The sequence below is a fragment of the Stegodyphus dumicola genome, chromosome 8 (genome assembly GCF_044657685.1).
Source record: "Stegodyphus dumicola isolate Sdum_Otavi_A_Nest chromosome 8, ASM4465768v1".
Lineage (NCBI taxonomy): Eukaryota > Metazoa > Arthropoda > Arachnida > Araneae > Eresidae > Stegodyphus > Stegodyphus dumicola.
In genome coordinates, this window is record NC_140775.1 from 100,490,584 (window position 1) to 100,507,516 (window position 16,933).

Genomic DNA, 16,933 nt, shown 5'->3' on the forward strand with positions numbered 1-16,933 from the left:
TATTTTAAAACTTATAGTAATGTGAAAGAAATTTTTCAGTATAGTCTAAATGTTATTTGATAGTTGCAAAATTAATACGTGCAGTTTGGTAAAATGATTCTGAGAAGCATTGTTCTCGATTTTTTTAAAATTTATTTTTTATTTTTTTCCGCGTGTTGAGAAGATGAGCGTAACACGAGACAGAGACGTCTGTAAGAATAAAGTTTAGAACCCTGAGCATAGCAGAATAGAAGTGAGACAAGCAGAACTCCTGCTTCTTCCTGATATTTTTTGTCTTCTTTTTCATTCTTTTCCCTCTCTGAGGCAGTTTTCCGCTTTCTAGGTCATGTCTGGTAAACAAATCATGTTTTATGCATCTTTCGAAATTTGAGTATCTTTGTTTTATTTATGCTTTTTATGCATAATTGTTTTACCTTCGTTTCCCCATCAGATTTTCATTTAAAAATTTCTTAAAGCAATATTCCGGAGTTGCGTCGTCTGTCATTGGTACTCATAAAATGCTCAAAGCTCTGTAAAGTTGTTAAGATACTGGGGAAAATATTATTCTTATTAGAAAAATTATTAGCAGTGTCAGAAAAAATGTACAGGTTTTATATTTCTATCCTGCTAACATATTCATTTCTTAATATAAACAACAACTAATATTATCTGAATATTTCAGAATGAATTCTGTCAACTACCATATATTTCCATGCATAAGCGGAGAATTTCTAATTTTTTTTTAAACCTAAAAGGGGCTATTAGTCTTAAAATGGGATTTTGCGTCGAACAGCTATAAATGCGTCCTTTCACTTTTCATTCGAGTCATTCTGCAAAATGTAAGATATTTGTCTTTCAGATTGAATCTGTCTGTTGTAGACTAACAAACTAAGCTACTTAAAAGCGATAGATGCAATTCTTGAGAATATTCGTTTCTTACTTTTGAATTGGATTGATTTAAACAATAAAAAGCATTTAGTTCATGATTTATCTAATTAAAAATATTCTTAATAATCTTAAATTTGCTAGCACTTTTCTGAAGTCTGTCTGCCAGGGACAAGCCTAGTTGAATGGCATTATTCTCCTATTTTACAATGAATATCATTGTCATGCACTTCGTAGATAATATCATCAATGAGCGAAAATTACAGAAATATCTATACAGTCACTCCATTCACCGCAGTGAGCGAGAGCGCCTCTGAGATAGCTTGCGACTACGGAGGTGAACCAAACAGAATTGCATACCATTCCAGCGGAGAAATCTACCGCCTGTCGAAACTTGGAGAAAATATGAATTATAATTTAGTAATCTACAAACGATCTCGATACTTTAAACTTTTGCTAACTTATATATGGCATTAATATTTTTAGCATCACATGCAAGAGTTATTTCTTGTTCAACAAGAGGAGGTTGCAACTGAAGATTTCTTGTTTAAATTTGATGCATTTTTCTCTGCTTATTTTGAAAATATACTAATGATGTTATTTTTTTCTAAATTCTTTGACTTTTCCTGAATGCTTTTATTTTTGCACTTTCCTTCTACTCTGGTGCTTTTTTTTAACACTTGACGATTTTTCATTTTTCCCACATATCCATCATAATTAATATGTGCGAATTCCTAATAGTGCAAAAATAACGTTTCAAGATAAATTACGTCTGGATACTATTAGTATTAGGTACTCAATTGGTCCTGCAATCCCCATTGCAAAATATAAATAAAGTTAACTCATAAATCAGTATGATACTACAGATATATCATAAACATACATATATACTACATATTATATATATATATATATACTACATATCATATATATATACTACATATCATATATATACTACATATCATAAATCAGTATCATAAATCAGTAAAGTATCATATCATAAATCAGTATGATACTACAGAGCCACAAGGCAAAATAATGCAGCGTGGTACATGTGAAAATTCGAAAATAACGCAATGACGTAAATGCATGAAACATACATAAGCAGATAAATGCAAAATGTATAAGGCACTTTATCCTTCCTTTCCGCATATTTTCGTGGTGTGACGGTAGCACACTTGCAGCGTATTCGAGAGTTCCAGGTTCGAATTCCGGCGACGGCACTGCACATTTTTCACATCTCCTGTTCGAAGGGGGGGGGGAAGCTCTAATGTTTCTACAAATGGTGCCCCAACTAAAAGGTGGTGAACAATCATTGGTCGCCACCAGGATTTGGTGATTGGGTCCCCTTAATCTCCAGTCGCACTTTAAAAGGGGATATGTAAGGTATTTTCTCCCTTCTTTCCGCATGCCTTCTTAGTGTAACGGTAGCACATTCGGCGTGTAATCGATAGGTCTAGGTTCGAGTCCCGGTGAGGGCACTGCACATTTTTCACATCTGCAAAATAACCTAATGACTCTACAGATGTTACTGTGATTTATAGCTAAAACTAATTCGTTAAGAAACAATACATAAGAAAAGACTTGCATATACTGTCTACTATATAATATGCTGCTTACAGTTCTAATACAATGTCTTGTTGTATGAAAAGAAACTAATTATTACTAAATAATACTAATTTGTACAGATGATCCAGTTCACAGGGAACTAATTGTACCTTACTTACAGGTAAGGAATGAATCGTAAATACTAAAAATGCATTTTGATAATATTTACTGATAGTTTAAGACTTACGCTAAAATTCCATGTCGCAATAAGGAAAAAAAAGGTGAACGTGACATAATAATAAATATACATAAAATATAGTAACGTGCATATGAAATCACTGCATTGAGATTTATAAAAAAGTGATTAAGGATATGAATTCTATACAAAGCCACTGAAACATGAATTCGAATTATAAGTTAATTCGAATTCATGCTTCAGTGGTTTTGTCCACCCCTTCCGTGGGAACCTAATAGTGAAATTAATTGAACATTATAACGAGAGCACTGATTTGGTTTTCTTCGTTGGTTTCTTTGTTCCAGAAAAGCAACGTTCCTTTTGTGTTTCGAAGAGTGATAGGAAACAGAACCAGATTATTAACTAAAGTTCAAGGCTTGGACCTAGTTTTCCAATTTTAAAAGGCTCCACTATCAAAGTAAAATTTCTCAGTTCCCCCCCCCCCCACTCATAAGGAAAAGAAGATTGGTGTTGGGAACTTTAAAAGAATACTGTACCTAGGAATCTGGGCTTTCTTAATTGGCCTTGAAAAGGAAGGCCTTCCTTAGGAATATAATATAAGAATTTTATTATTAGTTTATCTACAGTTAAAAAACATAAATTTAAATTGGAATATTTAATTTAGACAAAGCATAGGATGTCTATCTGTTTCATCTCACTTTTGATTAAAAGTACCACAGGAGGTAGAAATTAAGGGTTTTTCATCCATCTTTCTCTACAAGTAAGCTTTCGACAGAAATTCCATACTGACCGATTTTTAAGTACCCCCATTTCTCAAATATGCAGGTACAGGTTGAAACAAAGCTGGGCCTGAGCATTTCCACACGTGTATGTTAGTTGTCACGGGGCCAAAGAAAGTGTATGGAAAGAAGGAAAGTTTCCCTAGAACCGTGCAGGAAACCAGTTTGATTACTGCACGGTAAATCGTGGAGGGAGAAATTCTCGACGCCAGGGTAAATCTGTTAAATAAATATAAAAAAGTTATACAAATTCAGAGACGTATCAGAGTTATATGCACCTCTTGGAAACAAGAAGAAAAGGAAAACAAGAAGTTTTTTGAAGTCCGAAAAAAATTCTCTGCAATATAAAGGGCCCCGTGTCCTGTGAGTGGATTCCATAGGGCTCAGCAATTTTTAAAAGTTGCCCAATACATATTATATATATATGTGTGTGTGTGTGTGTTTATTAAAACCATATTTAATTCTTATTTAATAATTTTAGTTTTTGCTCCTTTTTTGGCGCATAACTGTAAATAATAACAAAAAGCAAAATTGTCAAAAAACAAACCTGCATATCGAATATCGGTTTCTAATAACGGAAAATAGAGCAAGAGACACGAAAAATCAACAGTGTTCATGTTGGGATCCGAACCACGGAACTTCCAACTATTAGCTAGAAGTGCTACTAATTACACTTACAACACAGACAGAACGCGCAAAGGTTTTGATAATTTCGTATATTCTCTCACATTTAAAGGGCGTTTGGTGAGAGGCACGAGAGCTAGTCGAAGTGGTGACAAATTACCGTCTATTACATTTTATTTCGAACACCTCTGTAAAGTTTAAAAAAAAATTTTTTTTAGACCAAACATGTGAAAATATCTGTGCTATAGCCAGGAATAGAGGCACAGATCTTCCAGTTACTTCTCGGATAAGGTACACTTACACCACGAAAACTCGCTCTCGAGAATGCAATAATTTTTTATATGTGTATGTCTCTAAAATAAATTTCAATATAAATGTTATAATTTTCAATATTAGTAACACTGAATGCGATAGTTATTCTAGTAAGATAATTTATAAATTAAAAAGAGCATAAAAATTAATTTCCGTGTCTCGTAAACTACGGAAGATTAGAAAAATATCGAGTGGATGTGAAATATGTTTCAGAGTTCAACTGTGACTCTAATAAATCTCTCCATTTTAACACATGTCACTTGACACTACATATTCCGGCCGAATTTTTTTAAACAAATAGGCTTGTCATGTAACGTATGAACTAATGCATTTCCAACTCTAAGTACGCAGAGCTATAAAGAGCGTGCGAAAGTACAATTAAGTGTCCATTTAATTTTTTTGGCATTTCATTTTCAAATTACGTTGGGCGTATGATTTTTCCATTGGCTTCTTCTAAAATTTTAAAATGAATTTTGAACGATATTATGGTGAATTTAAAAATATACTTAGGAAATGTGAAATCTCGTGGTAACCGCCTCTCTAACAGCCCTGAAATGAATACTATTCCTAAAGAGTGTAATCATTGATAATGGGCATCAACCTTTTGAGCCGATCACTTCTACAGAAAAAACAAATTAAGCCAGAAAGTGGATGATCATCTTAGAAAATAATTACTGCTCCAAATAGAATCTGTCACGAAATTTTTATGATTAATGAAAAGTCATTCGATTAAAAAATAGAAAAAACCTCTCTTCATTAAAATGGTATGAATGAATTAAATATAGGTTAAGAGATAAGTAAATATTATCTTAACGTACGGCCTATGAATAAAAAGAAGTTTCCGCACTTTGTTCAATTTGTTTTAATGAAGATACTCGACATTTATTATTACTATTTAAAATTATTTCGCCTTTATCGATTTTATTGATTATTGACTGCATATTTAGAGATTATCATAGCAGAAAAACAGAGGTAATTATCAACAAAAACGATCTATAATAAGTAAAAGCGTTTTATATTAATTTGCGCCGTGTAACTAACACTCTTTATATTCTAAATAGATAAGGATAGGATTCTTTTAAACAAATTCATATTTGCATTATATACTTAAAATGATGAATTACAGCTAGCATAAACATTGCTAAATAAAATTACAGAAACAGTGAAACAAATAATTTTAAACAAAAGTACTATAGCTTTTGATTTCTCTAAAACATTTAATGCTAAGCATCTGTCGACTGCCTAGAATAACAACCTAGATTTTTAATACATTTACTACTATATTTCATCGCAATTAATGTGTTATAAATTCAGAACAAGATATTAAATTAACAGGCCATTATAGTATTAATTACCTACTAATGAAGAAAGAAGGACAAGAAAGAATTTCAATGAGTTTACTGCAAAAGCTCCAGCACGGAAAACTTTATAAAAGAAATTTCCTATTTACTTTAATACTTTTGTATCATACTGGTCCACAGCAGGAGATTATCCTGCTCTTAACCAGTTCCTTAATGAGTCTTAAACGGGCCTGGCAGAGGTGAAAAACATCAGCGAGGTTTTCTCCGGTCAAATCTACTCAATTAATTATTTATACTCATATCGTACATGAAAAAGAGGTAGGTAAATTTAGCCTGCAGATAATTCTTCGGGAGACATTTGGTCCATCGGAGAATTATTTCTTAGTGAAATGAATCTAATTTGAAGTTTATTTAATTATATACGGAGTCCACAAAATTTTAGAGTAAGAAAAATAAGAATAATGACAATAACTTATAAAGCTTGTTTCCGTACATTAAGCATACATATTAAACGAGAGATATCTTGCTAAATTTAATGAGAGAAACAAATTCTCATTAATAAGTAAAACAGTTCACTGATTTTGTTCTCATATATCATCTATATTATATTACATATACACAAAATCATTGAATTGTTAAAAGGTATACATAATTGTCCATAAAATTTTTATGCAGTAAATTTATCAGTAATTAAGTTATATGGATGATCACTAGTAATTCTGTCTCAATTCAGTTTACGGTAGACGAGCTAGTTGCACGGAGTTTTAGTGATTTTCTTCTTGTGCACCACGAATACAAGTCAGTTCCATTACAAAATCATCCAGTGAAAAGAGCTTTGTCGGAATCAACCCTACATACAATGACCATACAACCATACGTGCAAACAATCGCATGTATAATACAGCCACATGGCACGATAGAACCATATATTCAAACAAACCGTGTACAGCGAGCTACCATTAGCTCTAAATCGGATAATTTGAAATACTGGAAAAAGAAATGACTTTTGCAGTGCTTTAATTTGAATACAGTTTTACTTTTTTGAATCACTCACGTAATCCGAGCAAAAGCGGAAAATAAATAAATAGATATATAAAGATAAAATAAAATAAAATCTGAAAGCTTTCTGAAAATTTGAGTTACGTATTGTGCCCAAAGGGGCGTTTTAACGTTTTGTGTGTTACTTTTATTTATTAAATATCATTTTCTTCGTAATTAAACCACATAAAATTCAATTCAACAGCAATATCACAAAATATTTAAAAACAGTATAGCTTTAGAATTTCCCATAGGCAGTCTCGCGGACTGAAGATTGAACTGTTATTTTCCGTCTAGGGTCCTTTAGTGTTTGCTTTGAAATTGTTCAGTTTGTTGATAAAAAATTGTTAAAGTTTTATAAAATATGAAATAGGTAATGAAACAAATTCCAAATTCGGAAGTCCAGGTGCCCATGTTTCGGTGGAGGATTACGTTATTCAAAATTAGTGGCTCTAGATACCGTCGTTTTTTCACAATGCGAGAAACATACAATAAAATCACTATCATGCGGCTTCTTTAAAGGTCATATTTGATGGCCACAATTTGAAAAGTGAAACAACACAAAATGCCGTTTTGAAACTAATCGCTATATAGTTGACTCCTGTAATTAAAAAAAAAATTGATGTGGACACCACATGTTTTCCTTGTAGGTTACACAAGGAGATGCACCACTAGGTGTTACGGTAGTCCCAAATACAAAATTTCAACGTTTTACTAAAGTGACCACATTTCGAAGTTCGAAATTCGAGACGCTATATACATAGTTTTTAAATAACGTTTTTTCAAATATATTGTGTGTTTGCGTATCAAAATAAATAATTTTTGTTTTATTTTTTAATAGTAATATATATAATATTCCTTAAGTGAAGAATAAATCAAAACGCAGTATTCATAGTTAAACAAAGTAATAAATTTGTAAACCTTTTGAATTATTTGACGAAATAGCCTTACATTTCTTTGGTGAATGATTATTTCTTAGAAGATCTTTTTCTCTTTTGATCTTCTTTCTTTTTTGATCTTTTCCTTTTTTTATTTGAAGTCCGTGCAATTTTCATCAAAATGTATTTTGGTGATTAACATCCCCTTCAAAAGTGTCCACTTTAAGCAGTGTCTTATCACTTGCCGCAAAACTGTTCATAATGCTAAATACTCGCTCAGTTGAAGTATTAGTGCCAGCAAGACAAAAGAAAAACTCTGGCAGTTTTAAAGCATTTGAACAAGGAATCTGATTCTTATTGAAATAAGCGATTATTTCCACCCACTTCTGAACTGGGCACATCTTATTTATTGAGCATTGCAATAGCTTTTTTTTCCGTGATGTAGGTAAACATATTCTTCATATATATCAAATTCCAATAATTTATGATTTCGTATCATTTTATTAATTAAAAAAAAGGCTGTTTCAACCTGACTCCAAGATTTCGATTAATATGATCCAGCTGTGCGTTTCCCAGCTCTTGAAATACATTTTGTCCACTTCTCCAAGTAGGTAAGAGCAATTTGATAAAATGAAAGCTTCTCGAAATTCAATAACTTCGTATTGCGACACTTCTCTATTCAAGTTTTTATAGGGTTCTTTAAGATTGATTGGAATAAAGTTATCCTCTAGCTTGATCAATATTGAAGCTTTCATAGCATCCGTTGAAACAATTACATCAAATACAGACGCAGTTTGATTTTCGATTGTTGTTGTAACTTTATGAAATATTGAAGCCTGAGTGTTAATAAAATGTAGCCAAGCTTAGAGAAATTTCTCAGTGTTCCTACTTTAGCAGTAGAAAATTTAACGTATATCTTAGAAATAATCATTTCTATATCAAATGGCAAAATGTCAGGCGATGTACTTATTGCGTTATGGATATCCGGCTCAAATCATAGTTAAGGTTTCGTTTCAGTTTAACAAAATCACTATTTTCTTCAAGTCTATCAGCTCCTCAAAAGTTATAATTCGGATTTATTGGCACAAAGACTAATAAAGTTTTCTTTTAAATATTTTCTTCGAGACAGGTAGTAAAATAAAATATCGGATATTTCACCAGGTAAGGATTTAAATGCTAAACTTTTTACTCCAACTTCAAATTTCCAGTCTCTAAATCTAACAAGTATCGGAAAAAAATTTCTTTCCTTGCGATTGGACACATCAATTAAGATTCAAACAAATGAACATTTATCCAAATCATTGTGAAAAGCTCTTAAAGTATCAGGCATGAAAACATTAAGTATTAATGCTTCGGCCTTGATTAGCGCACGTGTAAATTTAGGCTCAAACGCCACTTGAAGCAGCTTGAACATACAATCCATAAGCCTAAAGTTATGGTTGTAGCAAATAGTATGGCATGCAAAAGTATCTTCTGCTGCATCTAATTCTTATTTTTTATCACCCATTTTTTCCTGTTTGAAAAAATTCTTTAATGACGAGCTAGATGCAACAGCAGAGTTTGACATTTTATGTTTATTACTCTTTCTATGAAATTTAATATTTGCACGTCTACCATGGCTTATTGAAACTTTTGAAGAGCATGTACTGCCCCGTACTTCGGAATCGTTTATAGTTTATTTCAATTAACAGGTGTTCCTTCTGTAGGTCTTCGCTAAATGTACACTTTCTTTTTTTTTTAGTCCAAAGGGATTTGAATCCCGAAGGACTATTAGTTTCGTTTTGGCATTTTGCGTCGGACTCATAAATGTCGGTTCACTTTTCAAACTGTTGCCACAAAATGTTAGAGTCCTGCATTATATTTGAAGAAATTAAATAATGAAAAATCTGCATAAATGTATGTATATTTCTCGTATTGTGATAAAACAACGGTACATAGAGTCATCGAATTTTAAATAACGTAATCCTCCAACGAATATGAGCATGTGGAAGACCAAATTTGAAATTTGTTTTATGATCGATTTCCTATTTTTTAAAACTTTGACGAATTTTTGATTAACAAACTCAAGGATTTCAAAGCGAGCAACGGCAACGTTGTGCAGAAAAAACATTTTTATCTCCAGCGCGTGAGTCTCTGTATCGGAAATTCTAAAGATATGCTCGTTTTAAAACTATTTTGCGATATTGCTGTTGCACTGGATCTTATGGTTTAAGTGCGAGGAACATGATATTTAATAAAGAAAGGTAACACACAAAATGTTAAAAAACGCCCCTTTGGACGTAATTTAAAATCTGAAACATTTCAGATTTTTTTTTTTTTTTTTTTTTTTAAATTTTCGAACACATTACTAAAAAAAATCAATGGTAAAAATAAATAATTCATTAAACTGCAGTAAAACATACCCTTAGCACGTATGTAATGCACCGTGGATAAATGAAAAATATATATGTTTTTGCCAAATGAGAAACGTCGTTATACGTCATGGTTTCGGCAGTTTTTTTTTTTTTTTTTAACTTTTAAAATCAAAATGACGATGGAGTAAAAACTTTGTGATCTAAGCATGAGAAAAGAAAAATAATTTTAGATGGATGTATGTGCAAGGAAATTTCAGCAAATTACAAACGAATTATTTTTAGATACATAAGGGGATGATATATACACTAACGTATATAATGCGCCGTTGAACATGTATGTAATGCACGGCTGATAAGTTAAAAATAATATTGTTACGAAATGTCCAGGAGCGGTAAGATAGCTTTCCCGCAAGAGAGGTTTAGGGTTGCCACATTTGGCGAGAAAACGCCCATTTGGCGACATTTAGGGACAAAATTGGCGATATGCCATAGACGGATGGATAACCTTCTGGAACGAATTCTTACCGGTTTAGCCCAGAATGTTCTTGAACACAAGCCAAAAGTTGTATAAACTTTGCTGAGTTGTATAAACTTTGCTCAGTCAGTGCAGAGTGTATCGAGTTAATAGTCACTCAGTGAGTGCCGAGTTGATCGTCGAGTCCAAGTGCATCGTCGAGAGAGTGTGTTGAGTTCCGGGGAACGAATGAATCGAGTCGAGAGCTGTACTCTTGTACATCATTGAGTGCATCGCGAGTTGTAGAGTGGAGAATCTCGAGAGTACGAGTTCCGAGAGCGATCGAGCAGAGTCGGGAGCTGTACTCTGGTGCTTCACCGTGAAGCTGTCTTCACCGTTATAGCCTGATTGCTGTGTCGCTGATTGTTATAGTGTGTTTATAGTAGTTCGACTTAAAAACGTGATTTTGGAGCTAACTATCTTGAGTAATACTGGCTAATAGATCGTGTTTTGATACTTCGTCCAGTGCTGTCGTTATTCACGCCAAATCGCACGAACCCGTAAAGGAAGAAAAAGAAAACGCATCAATATGTATATATTATAAATTTAAATAGCAATGGAGTTAATATATCAATCCAAAATTGCAGTGTTGTCTGTAAGTGAAATTGTGAACTGCAATTGTGAACTGAGAGCAAAACTTTCGTGTATGTTTGAAGGGAGGGTTGAAGAGAGAAATGTAAGAATGAAAGCAAGAATTCTCCCACTGCAGTTTTTTCCTAAGATAAACGCTAAATGGGGAATGCCCCGTTTATGCGGCCGGTATGACGACCGTCTCTTAACTTCACTTGTATCTCTCTTAACATCACTTCACTAACTCTTAACTCTTAACTTGTATTCTCAGTAAGTAAAAGCACTCTGATAAAATGAAACAAGAGTTTCTCCGAAATACAGTAATTTCGTATTGTGACACTTCTCTGTTCTCTCCAAGTTTTTCTAGAGCTCTTTAATATTTATTGGAATAAAGTTATCTTCTATCTTGATCAATATTGAAGCTAGAGCATCCGTTGAAGCAATTACATCAAATAGAGACACCGTTTGATTTTCAGTTGTTGTAATAACTTTATGAAATTTTGAAGCCTGAGTGTTAATAAAATGTAGCCAAGCTTCTGCCACTGGATTTTCAAAGAATTTAAAAATAAGTATGGGACACGTTTCTTGAGATTGAAAATAAGCCCCCGGTGGTAAAAACGTTATCATAATCATAATAAGGCATATGGGATCTACGTAAATAAATATATGCAGTTAAACTTTTGCGTTCTCTTACTTCTGTTTTTCGGGGCAATTCGAGACAAATTCTATAAATTCCAGACCAAAAAACGAGTTGTAAAAAATTGGGACAGGGACTGAAAATTCAGGACGTATGGTCATCTTAGTTCTACGGCTAATGGTTTTTGAGTTATGCGAGATACATACGTACGTATGTACAGATGTCACGAAAAAATCCGTTTTTAATCCATTTTACAACCCATTTTGCAAAAAAAAAAAAAAAAAAAAAAAAAAAAAAAAATCCATTATTCTGTCCGTACGTACAGACAGCACTAAAAATAGTCAAAATGGATTCGGGAGCAGTCAAAATGGATATTGTCATTGATACCCGAAATTTTTCGCGATCACAATACTTAATTTACTTCGTACAAGAAAGTAAAAAATTAAATATATTTTAAGTATCTTTTCGTGCATTCGTTTCGTGCTTTCATTTTGCACCACCAAAAGTAAAGACTACGATTACATAGTTCGGAAGATTTTATATACGATTATAAATTTTTATTTTATTTATTTATTTATTTATTTTACGATGAGAAGGATTATCGAAAATTGTCTATCAGTGAAAAAGGCTACTCCGAAGAACTCGATAAAACGGATCGGAAAACAAAAAGTCCACTTATTCGTGTTCACGAACGAACCGCAAAAGATAAAATCACAAACTTGGCAACCCGACTGACCAGCGGAAATTTAAGTTTACTGCAATAGGGCAACGCTAAGAATGGATCGACACATTTGCACGTGTTTTTTCGGTTAGACGGGAGTCTTCTGTTGCTGTAGTAAAAATTCAAGTTCCTCAAGGTTTTTTCCGTCCCTTCGCTTGCAACTTTGCCTCGCATGCTGAGCTAAAAATCGGTTTCGACCAGAATAAATAGATCTTTTGACTGGCGCTGAACATCAGATTAAAATCAGCGCGCTGAACGATAATGTTTTAATTGGTTTTTCCCTCAGGGGTTTCGACAGCGTCAAGGTTCAAAATTCAACTGTGTGCCACGTGATCTGCGACTGCTGTTTTTCCTCAGATTTTGGGATAACATCGATTCTTTTCCTGTGCGTCGTGATCTCTGATACTGGAAACTCCAGGGGCTGAGTTCTTCGGGATATGGCTGGAATGTTTTTCCAGGAAAGTTTCAGCAGTAGCGTTGATTTCCCAACGTACATACCATGGCAAACGCTCTCTTCGGATTTGTCTGATAAATTAAAGCATGGCTCCATTCGGATCAACCGCAGCAACCGTGTTGAATATGCGACAATTCAAGAGGAAGGGACCCCCCTCCTGGAAAATGGAAAGCATAAGGGGGACGGCCCCATCACCGATGGATCTATCATGACCGAGGCTGTGAAAGGAGGCAAGTGGCCTTTTATCTTTTTTAGTTCTGATATCGTATTATAATATAATCTGGCGTTCACATAGAACTGTCCTAGATTTCACCGATTCTGAGAATAAAAAATCATATTTTATTCTTCTCTTATTTCTCAGCTTTACTTGATTTTAATATTTCTCTTGGCATATTTTTTCTTTTAATATTATCGTGAGATGTTTCTTAGTATTACGCTTTTACTTTATGTATTTTCTCAACGCAGTGTTTCCCGATTTTTGGTCGGGAATCTTCAAATTTTTGTTAAATAATAATGTATAGATTTATTTATAATCATTACTTAAATTATAATTATTAATCAGCATATTTATTGCTATTTTATTAATACGTTATTTTTCTCCTAAAACTCTTTCTTTTTAAAAAATTCGGAGGATAAAATATATGCATGTTAAAATTTTCACAAATGTTTTTTTTTTTTTTTTTAAGGGAATGGGATCTTAAATCTTTAGCCTACGCATAGCATGCTGCAAAAGCATACATAGCCTGATTATTGATTATAATTTCATTATTCTCTTTTTATGAAATTTAATTTTTATTTAGATATTATACTTATATTTTAATACATGGTTAATTGTTATACTTTAATATATAATATCTGTCCTTTATATTTTATTTATATAGTTCTCTCATGGTATTTGTACGGTTAATCCAAGATTATATATGTTGGATAATCAAATAATTATTAAATTCCGTATGGCTAACAGAAGGTTTCTAGTAATTTCTGACAGCATTTATATCTGTAATTGCTCTGTATACAAAGTAACACATTAATTGGTCATACATATTTTTATACCAGAATTTTGCGAGACATTCTTAACTGAAACTTGATGACTATGGCTTCGTAATTAAAACTTAAGTGATGTTAATTTATAAAGCGTACTAATATAAGCAAGAATAATAATGTTTATTTATTTATTTATTTATTTATTTTTGGCTTTCTACATATTTTGTACAAATTGATACAGGGTTTGAATTTAATTAATCAGTTTTGTATTATTATTTTAATTTAACATTATACTGTTGAAATCTGAGTATTTACTAATCGTATATTTTTTGCATGAATATGTTTAAGTATAGCTTACATCTACAACGAAAATTCACAGGAAAGTTTAAAAAAATTAAGAAAAATTTTAAATTATTTATTTATTAAATTATTTTTACTCACTTATTATAGATTTTAATTATAAAATATTGTTAAATATGAATAACATTTCTCCAGCTACAAACTGTTGCTCATTCATTAAAAAATTTAAAGTTTTTAATCTGTATTAGAGGAATAATGATGTAAATAATATAAGTCATCGTAATATAAACTAAATCTTCTTGTATGTTACGCACTCAGAATGGTTCATGAATTTTACTCAGCGTACTGCTTGAGAAGCACATGATTTATGGACGTTAAACTATGTCAAAATTGGCAGAATATATAAGTAATAATAATAGGTAAGCAAATGTTTCAAAACAAGGGAACAAGTGTATATCAAGTAAATGAATGGATTTTGTTTTTCTACAATATGTTCTTAATTTTATGTAATAAATGCCTTTGCAATGTAGGCCCACCAGCCGAGCGGGAAAATCGCTGAGCACTGGTAATTCGATCAGAAGGTTCGAAACCTATGAACGAGCTAGTTGCATGGGCGTTTTCATATTTTTCCGCATGTGTAACATGTTACGAGCTAGTTTTCCTTAGAAAGTCCTCCACGAAGGCATCCCTCCCCTTATGCAGATAGCCCTCGTGGCTTAATAATCACATAAACCAAGCCTTTTCGATATTATTATTATTTATAGTCAGGAGGTTAGACAAAAGCCGTAGTTTGAAGAAACTGAAAAACCTACACGGGAACAAGCATGTAATTTAATCAAGAATTTTAAAAGTTTAAATAATGGATATGAATTCTTAATTTTGAACTGGCATAGGGAAAAATTTGTTCACCACTGGTATAGTCAGGTCTTATGGAAGCACAGATAAAATATTTTTAGCGAACATCATTTTAATATATAAACGATTATAGCCGTATAAAAAAGATGGTACTTAAGGAATTAGCGCAACCGTCTTGACGCAATTTAGCGATTCTATACAAAAGAAAAGGCTGATTTATAACTAAAAATTTATGAAATGTATTTCATGTTTCAACTAAATACTTATTCCGAAAATCAATTAATAAACGTACTTAAGAGCGATTTTTTTCTTTTTTTCTGGAGGAAATTTTATAGCAATCGCTTTCAAAATAGATTTTAGCGGTTCTGCTGCAAAATACTATATTCCTATAATTTCTTCCATTGCTGGAAACTCTCACAAGCGCGTTGTTTTAAAATTGGGTATAAAACAAAAAAAAAAAAAAAAAAAAAAAAAAAAGATCTGAGAATTTGTGTATAAAAACCGTTGGAACTCGGAATATAACTGAAAGGACTCGTACCAAAATTGCGTCGTTGTGTGTTAAAACTGAAGAATTGTTTTATCCTTAGTTGCCAGATTTTCGTGCATTCTGAAAAATCAGGCGACTTCTCTTATGATTGGTTTCGCTCATAAGGCTAATAAATTTTGAGATGAAGTTGATGTGTATTTTCACTGAAAGTGATTAAAGGTACCGAGATTGATATTCCATGGCAAGTAAAAAACTTGTCAGATTAAGGTTCATGCAAGGGCATATGGGACCAGAAGTATTAATAATCATGGGTTAAGGAATCCGGTCTGTAAGATATAGTGTATTTTATGTCGTCAGCTTTATTAAATCCTAGAAATTTTTGACTGTTTTGATTGTTTAAGCTCTTCTGAAATTTTTGCTGGAATTCGTCAATAACAGAATTCTAAATTACAGCAGTTAAACAAAGGTAAACTGCATCTCATTCAGCGTTTCCATTTAAACCCTGAGGTTTCTTGTGTGTTGTCATTTTAACTCATTATTGATAAAAAAAATATCTTAAATGCTAAATACTGAGTATTTTAAAAAGCCTTTATATAAAAAAAAGGGATTGTAAGAATTTAGAAATATTTTAACAAAACAAACTTCAGGACTTTCTTAGGGAAACTAGTGCGTATGCACGTTACACATGGATAAAACCACGAAAACGGCCATACAGTCAGCCCGTTCGCCGGGATTCGAACGCCGAACCGAACTACCAGTGTTCAGGGATTTTACCGCTCGGCCGCTAGTGGGTCTGATTTCAGAATTAAACTAAATAAGTCAGCGAAACCTTTACTAATGGTATAAAAATAGTACATTATTAGTTAAAGAGGTTGGATGATTTTCAGCATTTTAATGGCTAGCTAATTAGCCTCTCTTGTGCCCGATGACACTGCTCCCTATCAAACAAATTTAATTCTTTTTTTTTCGGGGGGGGGGAATCTTTTTTATTACAGGGCAACACGCGCCCAATAGTTTTCTGTAGAAAAACAAGTGCAGCAACTTGATAATTCGAGCGAAAGAGAACGTACTGTCGTTATCAGCTCATTTTCGACTGTGGTAAAATTTTTCTAAACATAAGAAATATATCCTGGCACACTTTGAGAACTTTTTATTGACAACTTTGAAACAACGTCGACGCATATATATCATTCTATAGAAAACTGTTTGTGACTTGTTTTCCCATACCGAAAAAGACTACCTTTTCTTAACTATAGAATTTTAACATATATTTAATTATTAGAAAAACAGTGTGTTGTAGTCAAATTCGGAAAAATATCATTAAAAAATAACTTAATTTTATATTTTCAATAAATATAACCGTACTTTAAATAGAGATCGTAGAGATCTCCAGTTTTACTGATAAAAATTAGGTTTAGACTTGGGTTAGACTAAACTAACGTGGACGAGAATAACAATAACCTCCTATGCGTTATTCCTTGGCAATTAACATTATTCCCGTTTACACATAATGAATT

At 32.6% G+C, this 16,933-nt stretch overlaps 1 protein-coding gene across 1 annotated transcript in view; it reads left to right on the forward strand.

Annotated features, from left to right (window-relative positions):
• Window positions 1–12,430: 12,430 nt before the first annotated feature.
• Window positions 12,431–16,933, forward strand: part of LOC118180872 (sodium-coupled neutral amino acid transporter 7-like) — a 124,113-nt gene continuing 119,610 nt past the window's right edge. Inside the window, exon 1 of the mRNA XM_085822179.1 lies at window positions 12,431–13,020. Within this exon, the coding sequence (XP_085678305.1) occupies window positions 12,774–13,020 (247 nt within the window). The 5' untranslated portion in view covers window positions 12,431–12,773. The remainder of the gene's footprint in view (window positions 13,021–16,933) is intronic.